The 14,512-nt window shown below is 42.4% G+C and overlaps 1 protein-coding gene across 2 annotated transcripts in view; it reads right to left on the bottom strand.

Annotated features, from left to right (window-relative positions):
* Window positions 1–14,512, bottom strand: part of LOC141167053 (complement C3-like) — a 439,340-nt gene that overhangs the window by 114,414 nt on the left and 310,414 nt on the right. For both annotated transcript variants that reach the window (XM_073654379.1, XM_073654380.1), the window contains exons 27-28: window positions 10,179–10,280; window positions 7,228–7,378 (exon numbers count right to left, since the gene is read on the bottom strand). In XM_073654379.1, the coding sequence (XP_073510480.1) occupies window positions 7,228–7,378; window positions 10,179–10,280 (253 nt within the window). The remainder of the gene's footprint in view (window positions 1–7,227; window positions 7,379–10,178; window positions 10,281–14,512) is intronic.

The raw sequence follows: 14,512 nt of genomic DNA, 5'->3' as shown, positions 1-14,512 counted from the left end.
GAAGGAATCCTGCACACCTCCTTAATATGCTGGCAGCAGGGCTCAACGGCATCAGGCGGTGTTTACTTTGAAATGTCTGGGAAATGTGAGTCACACAGCTGAGGAGTTGTGGTCAGCTCTGGAGACCGAGTTTCATGAATGGTTGTCTCCACTGAACCTGCAGCCAGGGAAGGCCATGTGCCACAATGCTGCAAACCTGGGTGCGGCCCTTCGCAGGGGCAATGTCACACACGTGCCTTGTATGGCTCACGTGTTGAACCTGGTTGTCCAGCAATTTTAAGCCCACTATCCCGGACTAGATGGCCTTCTGCAGAGGGCACAGTCACTGTGTGCTCACTTCCGCCGTTCGCATCCTGCAGCTCAACAACTTACATCTGTACAGAAATCGTTGGGCCTGCCAGTTCACCGGCTGAAATGCGATGTGCCGACACGATGGAATTCAACTCTGCACATGTTGCAGCGACTGTGGCAGCACTGACGAGCCCTGGTGCAATATGTTATGACGTATAGCCTGGGCCAACGAGATCCAGAGGTGGGGCAAATCACGCTGCAGGAGCGGTCTCAGATCAGGGACCTATGCACCCTTTTGCACAGTTTTGAAATGGCGACAAAGATGTTTAGTGCTGACGATGCCATTATCAGCATGACTATTCCGGTCATTTACATGCTGGAGCACACTTTAAACAGTATTCGGAGTCAGGTGGTGGGACAAGAGGAGGGGGAGGAAGTACAGGAGGAGTCGTATGTGGAAGGGATAACATCTCCAAGGTCCAGACGGTCGGCAGCACCAAGGCGGTAGGCATGGGAGGGTGGGGGAGAGGGATTAACGAGGGCGCATGGTAGCAGCCAAACTGTTGAGGAAGGTGCAGGAGCCGAGGAAGAAGTGGAGGATGAACTGGCGATGGGCATGGAAGACTCATCAGATGAGGGAGACCTTGATCCTTGATCACATTTCTGTTGTGCGAGGTTGGGGGGAGAGGGCAGAGGAAGGAAGCATGATTCTTACCTCGCCACCAACACAACAAGGACTTGGTCCTCCTGGATGCGCAAGACACATGAGTGCCTTCTTGCTGCACTACCTGCAGCATGACCCTCGGATTGTCAGAATTCAAAGTAATTCCGACTACTGGGTTGCCACACTCTTAGATCCCCGGTACAAAAGTAAATTTGCTGAAATAATTCCTGCCATAGAAAGGGATTCACGCATGCAGGAGTATCAGCAGAGGCTGGTACAGAATCTTACATCTGCTTTTCAACAAAACACCAGTGGTGCACGTAGTGAATCTCACAGTTCTAACTTGCCAACTGGGGGTCTGTCGAGTCTTCATCACTCAAACCGTAACAGTAACACCGTATCTGCTGGTAACAGCAATTTTGTGGAATCGTTTCACCAATTTTTTAGACCATCATTTGCAAGGCCACAGGAGACAAGAAGTCTGACACATAGTCAACGCCTAGAGAGGATGGTACAGGAGTATCTCCAAGTGAACATCGAACCCATGACTGTGTCACTGGACCCTTGCTCATTTTGGGCTTCCAATCTGGGAAAATGGCCTGAGCTCGCCACTCACGCCTTGGAGATCATGTCGTGCCCTGCAGCCAGCATTCTCTCTGAACATGTGTTCAGCCCTGCTGGTGGTGTGCTGACAGATAAGCGCACGCAGCTGTCCACTGAGAATGTAGACAGACTCACGTTCATAAAGATAAACAAATCATCGATCCGCAAGGACTTTTCTACCCCTGTGTCATCCTGGGGAGACTAAAAGCTTGAGGATTTTGGAAAATCACCTCACCAACCATTTTAAGCAACTCTGGGGCAATTGATGCCACTTAAGTGGTGTCTGTGCCACAAACTCTTTTTGGAGTCCCCTTGCTGTGTTTTACATGACATTGGCATCGTCAATTCCAGGTGGGTCGGGTCACTCCCCCCCCTTTTTAACCGTAAGAAACTACATACACTATGGCTTGGGGTAACACAGATGGTTGAGTCTGCAGAGCTGTTTACTCATACTGTAGCCTAGGAATCAGAGGTCTGCTCCAAAGCTTCAGTGTCTGCTAGTCAGGGTAGTAGCCCAGCTGTGAAGCAAGCTGCACCACCTGTGTATCTAATAACAATTTTTTACTGCATCTAACTCAGCCAATCATTTTGGGCTAGTGGCAATGTCTCGTAGTCAGCGGAGTAGCCCATGTGAAGCAAGCTACACCGCCTTTGTATCTAATAACAATTTTTAACTGCATTTACCCCAGGCAATACTTTGGGCCTAGTAGCAGTGTCTGCTAGTCAGCGGAGTAGCCCAACTGTTAAGCAAGCTACACCGCCTGTAGATCTAATTACAAATTTTTAACTGCATCTAGCCCAGGCAATACTTTGGGCCTAGTAGCAGTGTCTGCTAGTCAGCGGAGTAGCCCAGCTGTTAAGCAAGCTACACCGCCTGTAGATCTAATTACAAATTTGTAACTGCATCTAGCCCAGGAAAAACTTTTGGCCTAGTAGCAGTGTCTGGTAGTCAGCAGAGTTGCCCAGCTGTTAAGCAAGCTACACCACCTGTGCTTTGGACACTTAATTTTTTCAAAGGAAATGCTTGAGGCCCCCGAGGCATTCAGTCAAGAGCATCGGGGAGGCGCCCAAGGCAAAGGGGCTGGGACTGGTGGTAGCACACCTTGCAGAAGACCGCCAAGCTCGATCCTTATAAAAGCTTTTTAACTGCAGCAGCTTTAGTGGACGCTATTGGAGCTGGAATTACCGTGGCTGATTGCACCAGACTTGCCCTCCAATAGATCCTTGTAAAAGGATTTAAAGTGTACTCATTCAAATTACAGAGACAATTTAAATTACAGAGCTTAGACCTGCCTTCACTGCGGGGGGTCTCGACCCACCAGCAGACAGGCACCAGTATTGGAAGAGGGGGGCTGGCCGTCATGGTCCACCGTGGCTCTGGCACAAACTCGGCGACACAGAGGTCGCACGGGCAGGAACGGCCTGGCCGTGTCAGCTTCGCACTCCAGCGTAGTCCCTCTGCCCGCTCGCGCCCGTAACCTCAAAGTTATGCGCAAGTGGCGTTTCTTCCCAGGGCTGTTCCCCGCCAAGCAGGAACGTGGGGGAGCTCAGGTCGGCCTTCCACTGTACTCCCTTACCTCCCTCGCCCTCTTTCCTTCTTCCGTTCTCCTTCTAACCCCTCGGCTCTGTGGTGTCCGCTCTTCCTCCAGCTCTCTCCTTCTCACAGGTGGACTACCACGTGTATTCACACTGTGGCGAATCTTTTGGGCCCAGGCATAAGAAGTCGTCAAGGTAATGGATAATATGTGCCCCCTTAGAAACGTCCATGACAACCCATTCGAGGAAGCAACTAAACGCCTCAAATAGTGAGCAAGATATGGAGCACCCCATGGGCAAACAGCGATCTATATAGTATGCTCCATCCCAGAAGCAGCCCAATAGGTGGACACTATTCGGAGGCACAGGTTGTAAGTAACCGGAACGCCCCCTCAATGTCTGTTTTGGCCATTAGGGTGCCCCTTCCCAACTTCTTGACCCGCCTGATTGCCTTGTCAAAGGAGGTACAGTATATACTACTGTACTTGGTTCCACGTTGATGTTGTCGTTTACTGACCTGCCCCTTGGATATGACAAATAGTTGATTAGTCCGAATGTATTGGGTTCCGTTTTTGGCACGACTCCCAACGGGGATACCACTACGTCTTGTAAGGAAAGTGTTCTGAATGGAACCGCCTTTCTACCTAAAGATATTTATTTTTTTAATTTTCTTGTCACAACGTCTGGGTGTTGGTAGGCTGATTTTAGATTTTTACTCCAGCCTTTCTTGATTTTAGAAGGGCATGACATGCCTATATCTGTGTCTCCTCCTCCTTTTACTCCTCCATCTCTTTTCTTTTCGCATGACTATATGTACTTGTCACTTTTCCATGTGTTAGTTGTGTCTTCTGAGCAGTTTGTCAGCTTTTGGACACCTTTGAAGGTGTTTTCTATGTGTTTCTATGTGTTTTTGTTTGCCTGCCATTGGTTTTAACGGTGTTCGACGGTGTTCGATGAACCATTCGATGAACCGTTCGATGAACCGTTCGGCAAACATGCCGGTGTTCCGAACCCGAACACTACGGGGGAGGCTCAACACTATTGGTGATCCAATAAAGTATCACCCCATTGTGTTACCCTCACTCTGTGTTGTCTGAGTAGTATTATGCCCACAGGGAAGGAGAACAGGCGTTCAATGGAATGAGCTCTTGTCCATGCCGTCTTTCTAAAGACAGCCAGGGCAGCGGATGATAGCACCCACTGACCCTCGTGTCTCCACACTTGGTGTCAGCAGTGGAATTTTACACAACCCGGCAGATCCGTGGGAGCTGCAGAACACTGGTGTTCGTAGACACCGTCAAAGGGCTCCACAATCGGGTAGGAAGACAGACCCAGCAGACCATAGCTGAGGCATGCACAGCAGGTTTTGGGTGCCACCATTCCCAACTCCACCAGCTCAGCCTTGAGAAGAGGACCAGAGTGGATATACAGCCTCAACAGGAAATAGCAACTACAGGAGTTGTGCCAGTTTTGAATTATCGAATATAGGGCCACTGACAGGAATAGGTCCTTTGGAATGACCAGAATGTCGTAAAGGACAATGAGTTTGACCAAGAAGAATTGATCTGTCTGTTAAATCAAGGATCCAGTGATAGTCTGGAATCAAATACCCAGTCCTAAGCAGCCCGAATCCAGGAGTTGTTGGCCGCATTGGGACCCGGAGAACAAGCAGGAGAAGTAACTGGAGGAGTTTTTCCATCGGTATGGGCAGATCCATACCATTGAGCTAAAGAATTTCAGGGGAGGTGGTGCCACACCGGTCACCTTCATCAGCTTCCAGGCTCCATGGGATGCGAAGGACGCAATGGATAGAAATTCGGTTCTCATCGATAATGTGTGAAGTATCCCAGGTCAAGCCAAGGGCCAGAGGGAGAATATGAAGGACACCGCAGAAGGAACGGACCCCCTTCCCAGTGTAATGAATACAGAGTTCTCATCTCAGGGCTTCCCCCATCAAAGAGTTGGCAGGATCAGAAAGATCATATGATAGAAGCTGGAGATGTCTGCTATACTGATGTACACAAAGATGGAATGAGGATTGTGGAGTTTATTCATAAGAAAAACATGGAATATGCATTGAGGAAACGAGATGATACAAAGCTTCACTCTCACGAAGGTGAAACCTCTTACATTCGTGTCTGTGCTGAAAGAAATGCTGATGGCCTGTCCCCGAGAAGTGGAGAAGTATGAACAGAAGCCTATAACGTCTGGAAAATTAAGAAGGGGGAGAAATGTGACGACACCACGTTCATTCTTAATTATTCCAGACATATTATTCAGTAGGCCCAGGGATATCAGCTATTGTTCATATGAGCCTGAACGTTGACTATTTTTCTAGGTTGAATTGATGTTTGTTGATTCGTTGAAAGCTTGCTGACTACCTATTGTACCAGTCTCTGCAACTTATTGTTCTGCTATCTTTGGAGGACAAAGACACAGGTTAATTGAACAATCAATGTTTGCTAATTTGGTGAATGCCTGCTGACTACTTATTGTATCAATCCCTGCAGCTTATTGTTCTGAAAACATTGAAGGACAAAATATGCAGGTTAATTGAACACTCGAACAAAGAGAGAACCTCATCCCACCTCCCCCCAAACCTGAGGATAATGCCCTAAAGGATAGCTATGGGTATAAAAAGGACCTTTCTCCTTCTACAGACAGACTCCAGAGAACAGCAGCCAAAGCATCAGGGCTCCAACTGGAGGAATACAGATTTTATCCACTGCCCATCACCGAACCCACAGAGATGTTTGGAGAACCCAAGTTAGGACAATCAGGTCACCTGGCTACATACCTCAATTGACTCTGTCAGCTTTCTATGCTTGCCGCTACCTCCTCTCTGTGGGTGACCTCTAAAAGCGATGTTCTACTGGATTGGATAGATGGCCCTGGAATCCCCGAAGTTTTAGATGTTCTAATTCCCGGCGAGCCAGCGGAAGAGTGAGACTCTGTTATTTGCAAAATTTTATGTACTTGCTGGGACTGTGCTATATGTTATTGACTGTTAGTGATCCAATAAAGTATCACACCATTCTGTTACCCTCACCCTGTGTTGTCGGAGTAGTATTATGCACACAGGCAAGGAGAACGGGCGTTCAGTGAGATGAGCCTTGGTCCATGCGGTCTTTCTAAAGACAGCCAGGCTGCGGCCGAGACCACCCACTGACCCTCGTGTCTCAACATTACTTTTTGGGGAATAAGCGCTTAATTATTATTCTACAGGGTAATTATAATCCCAGGGGAAAGGGAAAGACTATTTCAGGGGAATATTTCACATTTATGGGAATTGATGAATTATTATACAACAGTAAATGTGTGATTATAATTTGAGGGAAGAAGTGGCTCATTACTGCAGGGAGGGTGTATGTTATTACCCGTGTGGGAGATTAATTATTATACAACAGGTGATCACTGCAAAAGAATATGAAATTACAATTGGGGGAAGAGATGGCGGGAAGGGTCTATGTGATTTGTGCGTGAGTCAAATGGTAGCTTTTTCTATAAAATTACAAATCAAGTGCAAATTCTAAAATAATTTACTGGAATTGTGCAGCCATTAACAATAAGTAAATCATTTGTGATTCATTTCTAACCGAGTGCTGCATGAGACCCAAAGCTAAAGATGGGCAGTGCCACTTATGGACCATTGCTTTGGGCTTGCCCCAAAGCCAAAAATTGCCAGCCAGGACCTGACTCTGACCATATTTGCTGCTAAGAGACTCTGCCTCTCTATTATGCGCTTTTAATATAGTCATGTAACTCAGTAGAAAATTGACCCTCCAGCTGTTTTTCATTAGTACCACTTTTTCAGCATTTTGTTAACTCTGTCCTAACTTTTAAGATGTGTAACTGCCATAAATTTCTACATGAGTTTTTTTTTTCAAATGATTTAGAAAATTGCTTAACTTTCACCTTCTGATCTGCGTCCTATGTTACGTTGTGAATATAATACGGCTATAAGAGATTTCCTCATCATTGCATTCCTATTGTCTTTACATTTTACATAGCATCCCAACTTTTCTTTCTTTTAAATTCTGGCTGTATTAAATGTATATAATAAATGATTATTTTATAATTCTAAAATTATAATTATTAAATCTACAATACTTGTACAATTGCTGTTTTTTTACCTGTGGAAGCAGACATTAATTTATTGACGTCCTTGAGCTTGTCAGCCTTAGCCAGTGCATAGGAGGTAATGGCTATGGAGTAAGGTTTCTTCAGGGATTCATAATGATCATTTATATACTCCACAGCTTTCTCAATGCTTCCAGGTAGATTCTGGATGTATAAGAAATAAAGGTAGTAAATGAATGCATATAATAGTTTTGTAAAGCATAAATACTATAGGAATGATATTGTATTTGTTGCATATGTTGAGCTCTATGTTTTCAGCTGGATTTTGCTCATGGGCATGTTTTCATGTAACAGCACACCATGAGGTTAATCTTGGTATTACAAGTGAAAAATATCAATGGCTATTCTGTATTTCTAGGTTATTCTGATGTGTAAAAAGTATACCTGTGTTAAGCAACACACTGCTGCATTGATTCATACTATTATATGTGTTGTACATGTCTCTGCTTCACATCAGTAGAGTCAGCATTCATTTATTCAATCTGACTGCTGTCCAGTTTAGGAGAGAACATTGATGGAAGCCACCTTTCGAATGTTTTCTCCTCCTTATTTGCAAGTGTAAAGTAGACTATTTCAATTTAGCTTCACTCCACCAATGGGGAAAACCAGAGCTGAGAAGTACATTTTCTTTTGCCTAATGGCAGAAAGGAAAAATATAATGGATAGCTTTTGTCTGATGCTACTGATTTACAAAGGTTGTCCTCAGCTTAAAAGTAGGAAGATTAAGACAACATGGATAAATGCTTAGGCCATAATTTAAATGAAAAATGAGCCTGCCCATGAATAAACCATATCTAAATAATCTCTTTAAATATGTTACATTTAATTTTGAAACATTTTTGGTAATATTTTTTTCCATATCCCAATTTGCAAAAAAAAAAAAAAGATCTTGCAATTATCACAAAGACCACTTGGGCGACTCTAGACTTACACCTACTTCCTGTTCTTTCACGACGACTTTCCCATGTACATTAGCAGCAATAGACTGACAGCAGTCCTATACCGAAGGTGAGATAAGTATTGAGCACATCACCAATTTTCTAAATAAATCTATATCTAAAGGTACTATTGACATGAAATTCTCACCAGATGATGGTAAAAAAAACAATCCTATCCACACAGGTAAAGAAATCAAACCATAGATGTCCATTAATTAAGTTATGTGTAATAATGAGAAATAACACAGAAAAAAAGTATTGAACACGCTTGCTAAAATTTATTTAGTACGTATGACGCTTCAAGACACCTCCTGTTGCCAGTTGCTTGCATTGCTCAAGTGTGATTTTGGTCCATTTTTCCACGCAAACACACTTCACATCCTGAAGGTCCCGTGGCTCCTTCTTTGAACTCTGAGCTTTAGTTCCTTCCATACATTTTCTATTGAATTCACGTCAGGTGATTGGCTCTGCCATTCTTTCAGCTTTATTTTTTTTCTCTGAAGTAATGAGACACTTTTTTATAGGCCGTAAGTTGAACCATCTGATATTATTTGTCACTAAGTGGCAGGATTGCTTTCTAATTACTGATAGATATCAGCTGGTGTCAGGACTTTCCGTGGCTTTTTGCACTTCTCTTTTTTCATGTGTTCAATACTTTTTTCGCTGTGTCATTTTTCATTATTACACATAATTTATGGACATCTATGGTGATTTATTTACCTGTGTGGATTGGATGGGTTACTACCGACACCTGGTGAGAATTTTAATGTCAATAGCACTCTTAGAAATATATTTACTTGAGGGCTTGTTTTCTGCAGGATGAGTTATACTTTCAAATAAAACCATTGATTTTATCATATAATGTACTGAAAAGTGGGAACAAATTCTAAGTGCATCGAAATTGCAAAAAAAGTGCAATTATACAATATATATATCTGACCTGGCAATATGCTTTTCCATGTCAGTACAATGATGCAGATACCAAGCATGCACAGTTTTTTATTTAAATAGTGAAAAAAAAATGAAAATTTGTCAAAAAGTATTTTTTGTTTGTGTCGTCATTTTCGAGACCAGTAGCGTTTTTAATTTTCGTGATTTGGGGCTGCGAGGGGCTTATGTTTTGATCCCTGAGCTGATGTTTTTACCGATACAATGTTGGAGTAGATATAATGGTTTTATAGATTCTTATTGCATTTGATTGCAATTTTGCGACAGACAAAAAAATTTAATTCTGGCTTTTCAATTTTTTTTTTGTTACATTGTTTACCGATTGGATTAATTAATTTTATATTTCGATAGATCATACTGTTACATATGCAGCGATACCCAATATGTGTCTTTTTTTAATTGCCTTTTTAAAGGGGCAAAAGGAGGGTAATTTGAACTTTCATTATTTTATTTTTTTAACTTTTTACTGTACTTGTTAGTCTCCTCATCTTATGACTGGTGCTATACCCAGCAGTGCAATAGCACTGTAATTTCATGTGAATATCACGGTCTCCTGTTCACACTAGCTACAGGCTGGCTTTCACAGGAGTACCGTAATGACAGTCATCGTTAACTTCAGCAGTCATGACATGGCAACCTATTGCCACACTGCGATAATGTCACAAGTTACCGATGAGCTCAAAGAATGATGCACCCCCTACCAGCATGCAATAACAGGCTAAGAGCCGTGAGTGAAACGGTGCTCCACCCATGGCTGTGAGAGGCAGATGATGATTGAATAATTAAGCCATCATCTGCTAGGAAAGATGTGGGCTCGGCTTGTGAGCCCACAGCAAAGTCAGGAAGCCCGACATATGACGTAACTATAAGTCATATGTTGGGAAGTGGCTAAGCTGTAGGTCTTTTTCTGATGATAAATTACCTTCAAAAGACCATAATGTCACATGTTTCACTTTGATTATGTAATTAATTCTGATATAATTTCATCCAAAGTTCACAGAAGGTAATAAAGTGTAGACAAGCTGACTCTCTGATGGCAGTAAAATGGAAAAACTTACCCCAACTTGATCATTACAGGATTCTTTACTTTCCAGCAAGGCAATGAGAACAAAGGCTGTAAGAGTAGAATCCCGCTCAGCAGCTTTGTTTGTAATACCACCCTATGGAAAACAAAAAAACATTTATACATTTATAAAATTTTGTTAAATTGTGATCATTCGCTACTTAAGCAGATCTAGTGTAATATAATTTGTGCAGCCAGAATTCCTTTGTTTACCATGTACCTTTAAATTCTTATACTTTTGAAGATATAGGTTCTACACCTGTAAAGAGAGCTGATGGGCTCCTTCTGGTGTGATGTCAGAACAATGTTGCATTTTGTAAGCCAATAAGATCTCTGTCACGGCTGTTATTTTTCCACTAAATGCAGAGAGATGTTGAATCTGCAGCTGCATCTCCCTCCTCCCTCTCTGCATTACTCTATTAAGCCATGTTGAAATTTGGAAGATTTAGTCAGGATTTAAGCATGGATTAAATACCTAAACACCCTATGTAGAAGCTAAAGAAAATATCAGTGTGGAAATTTGTACAAACAACTGAATTTCAAATCATCAGCTCAATGCTATTAATTACTGCGCATTTCATACTTAAAAGCCACAGATATCTTTGTTGAATAAGAATGGAGCTAAACCAGCACTGCATATTCCATGAAGCAAGATGAGCATCTCACATCAGGCAGAGATCTACTGGTTCTGTGGGGACGTGGCACATTTGCAGAGCTGCCCAAAACACCAGTCCGAATTCAAAACTCTGGACGGCTACATGACTCCCTGACACCGGGCAAGAATCATTGCTATTCTTTTGCCTTGAAACATAAAATGCCTGTAACCCCCAAAAGCTACATTACCAGCTAAGTACATGTAGCTTCCTGGCCTGGAAGGAATTTATGATAACTCGCTAGGAAAGCGATAGTTATGCCATTGATGGATAGACGACCTCCAAATCATTCCATGTGGATGAAAATGGTAAACAAGGTGTTTTCATATGAGCACTTTATTGTCACGCCAGGTGTGGGAAAGACTTAGCGCACCACAAAGAGAAGAGGGAAAGGGGGCCCAGATACTAGGGAAAGGGGGTAGTGGAGACCTCCTAGTCTGGTCTAGGGTCACCCTGTTTCAACTACCCTCCCTATATTGGCTCTTCACCAATTCGCCGTACGCGTGCCTCGCCCTGACTTTCCCTGTCGTATGGCTAAGGCTGGAGAAGGAAGGAGATGAGCACTGGTTGATCTCCACTAAACTCTATGCACAACAAGAGCAGACAAACAGGGTGGATTGCTTAGCTTTAGATGACTCCAAACAAATGTGCACACGGCCTCAAGCTCCAGAGAGGACGAAGCACTGCTCTTGCTAAAGCCTCACAAGTAGTAATGAATATCGCCGGCACCTCCCTCTCAGACACACCAGGTATTTATACACCCAGGCCAGGGAGCTAAGTAGCCAGAGGGAGGTAGCCACTGGGTCCTAGAGACAGCCAGCCTCTAAGAAGATGTCTGTAATGCCAAATGTAGAGACCTCATGCAACCAACTGCAGGACCAATGTTTGTCACCTCTGACACACCCGTGACATTTATATATAATAATAAAACATGCCCAGACAAGTTTTTGTGGGGGACATGGGTTAGATCTCCGCAAACATGGAGATGGCTAACGTTCGAGACCTGGTTGAAATAATGGGTTAAAGAAGCAGTCCTCCCATCAAAGTTTTTATCCTCTTAAAATATTGCAATCATATTATACAGCACTGTGTACTTACAATTGCTCATTTTACCTTTCTACCCAGTTATTTCTTCCTTTTTCTCTGCTCTATGTAGAAGCAGGAAGTCTCTTGTATCTGCACTTATCATCATCTTTTTCACCTCCTGACGAAGCTGCTCCGCTCCTCTCCCCTGCCATAACCTTTACTGTGACTTATGGCTCATACCAGGAAAACTGACTTCCTATTTCTACATAGTGCTTAGAAGGATTCAGCTAATCAGTTTTTAATCATGTGGTGTTTGAGACCAAAGGGAAAAGAAAATAATTAGCTGGGTAGAAAGTCAAAATGAGCAATTGTAATGCACAATATACAGTTATATGAAAAAGTTTGGGCACCCCTATTAATCTTAAGCTTAATGTTTTATAAAAATTGGTGTTTTTGCAACAGCTATTTCAGTTTGATATATGTAATAGCTGTTGGACAGAGTAATGTTTCTGCCTTGAAATGAGGTTTATTGTACTAACAGAAAATGTGCAATCTGCATTCAAACAAAATTTGACAGGTGCATAAGTATGGGCACCCTTATCATTTTCTTGTTTTAAATACTCCTACCTACTTTTTACTGACTTACTAAAGCACTTTTTTTTGGTTTTGTAACCTCATTGAGCTTTGAACTTCATAGCCAGGTATATGCAATCATGAGAAAAGCTACTTAAAGTGGCCACTTGCAAGTTGTTCTCCTGTTTGAATCTCCTCTGAAGAGTGGCATCATGGGCTCCTCAAAACAACTGTCAAATGATCTGAAAACAAAGATTATTCAACATAATTGTTCAGGGGAAGGATACAAAAAGCTGTCTCAGCGATTTAACCTGTCCGTTTCCACTGTGAGGAACATAGTAAGGAAATGGAAGAACACAGGGACAGTTCTTGTTAAGGCCAGAAGTGGCAGGCCAAGAAAAACATCAGAAAGGCAGAGAAGAAGAATGATGAGATCAGTCAAGGACAATCCTCAGACCACCTCCAGAGAGCTGCAGCATCAACTTGCTGCAGATGGTGTCACTGTGCATCGGTCAACTATACAACGCACTTTGCACAAGGAGAAGCTGTATGGGAGAGTGATGCGAAAGAAGCCGTTTCTGCAAGCACGCCACAAACAGAGTTGGCTGAGGTATGCAAAAGCACATTTGGAGAAGCCAATTTCTTTTTGGAAGAAGGTCCTGTGGACTGATGAAACCAAGATTGAGTTGTTTGGTCATACAAAAAGGCGTTATGCATGGCGGCAAAAAAACACAGCATTCCAAGAAACACACTTGCTACCCACAGTAAAATTTGGTGGAGGTTCCATCATGCTTTGGGGCTGTGTGGCCAATGCCGGCCTCGGGATTCTTGTTAAAGTTGAGGGACGCATGGATTCAACTCAGTATCAGCAGATTCTTGACAATAATGTTCAAGAATCAGTGACAAAGTTGAAGTTACGCAGGGGATGGATCTTTCAGCAAGACAATGAGCCAAAACACCGCTCCAAATCTACTCAGGCATTCATGCAGAGGAACAATTACAATGTTCTGGAATGGCCATCCCAGTCCCCAGACCTGAATATCATTGAACATCTGTGGGATCATTTGAAGAGGGCTGTCCATGCTCGGTGACCATCAAACTTAACTGAACTGGAATTGTTTTGTAAAGAGGAATGGTCAAAAATACCTTCATCCAGGATCCAGGAAATCATTAAAAGCTACAGGAAGTGACTAGAGGCTGTTATTTTTGCAAAAGGAGGATCTACTAAATATTAATGTCACTTTTCTGGTGAGGTGCCCATACTTATGCACCTGTCAAATTTTGTTTGAATGCAGATTGCACATTTTCTGTTAGTACAATAAACCTCATTTCAAGGCAGAAACATTACTGTGTCCAACAGTTATTACATATATCAAACTGAAATAGCTGTTGCAAAAACACCAATTTTTATAAAACATTAAGCTTAAGATTAATAGGGGTGCCCAAACTTTTTCATATAACTGTATATAATAGGATGACTGAAATATATGAAGAGGATAACAACTTTGATGGGAGGAGGAGGAGTGCTTCTTTAAGGTTATGACAAAAATAAGGTTTAATATACATTAAATTCTGAAACTAGTTCTTGAGTCAAGTAAATCTTTTTTTAACCTTTAAGTCATTTATTTATATGATTTATCTATATTTCACTATGAGTGATGTAATTGTATAACTTTTGAAATATGAAATACATGAAGGCTGATTCATCTTTATCATGTTTTTATTTCATGTTGGTATATTTAGAATTGATCATTTTGTTTAGAATGCTGTTATGTTCTTGCTCTGTGTGATATAACCTTTTTAATAAAATGAGTTGTGATTTGCAAATTGTTCATATTTGCAAAATGTCATGAAATCTTTCTTGAAGTTTATTCACGGCAGATAAATGTGAGCATTTTCTACTGTTTACTATACAGATCTGGTCTTTAGTCTGTGTGCCCACTATGCGTTTTCCAAGCGTTTATGCTGCGGAATTTAAGCAGCGGAAACGCTTGGTAATCCATCCCCCATGGTCCCCAATGACAAGCCGCAATGTCAATTCCCATGCTGCGGATTTTTCAGCAGCGTTTATGCTGCG

Source organism: Phyllobates terribilis, unplaced genomic scaffold (assembly GCF_046119375.1).
Source record: "Phyllobates terribilis strain yellow unplaced genomic scaffold, ASM4611937v1 Scaffold_11__3_contigs__length_659146591, whole genome shotgun sequence".
Classification (NCBI taxonomy): Eukaryota; Metazoa; Chordata; class Amphibia; order Anura; family Dendrobatidae; genus Phyllobates; species Phyllobates terribilis.
The sequence above is the reverse complement of the archived record's forward strand: the minus strand, read 5'-3'. Positions and strand labels throughout refer to the sequence as shown.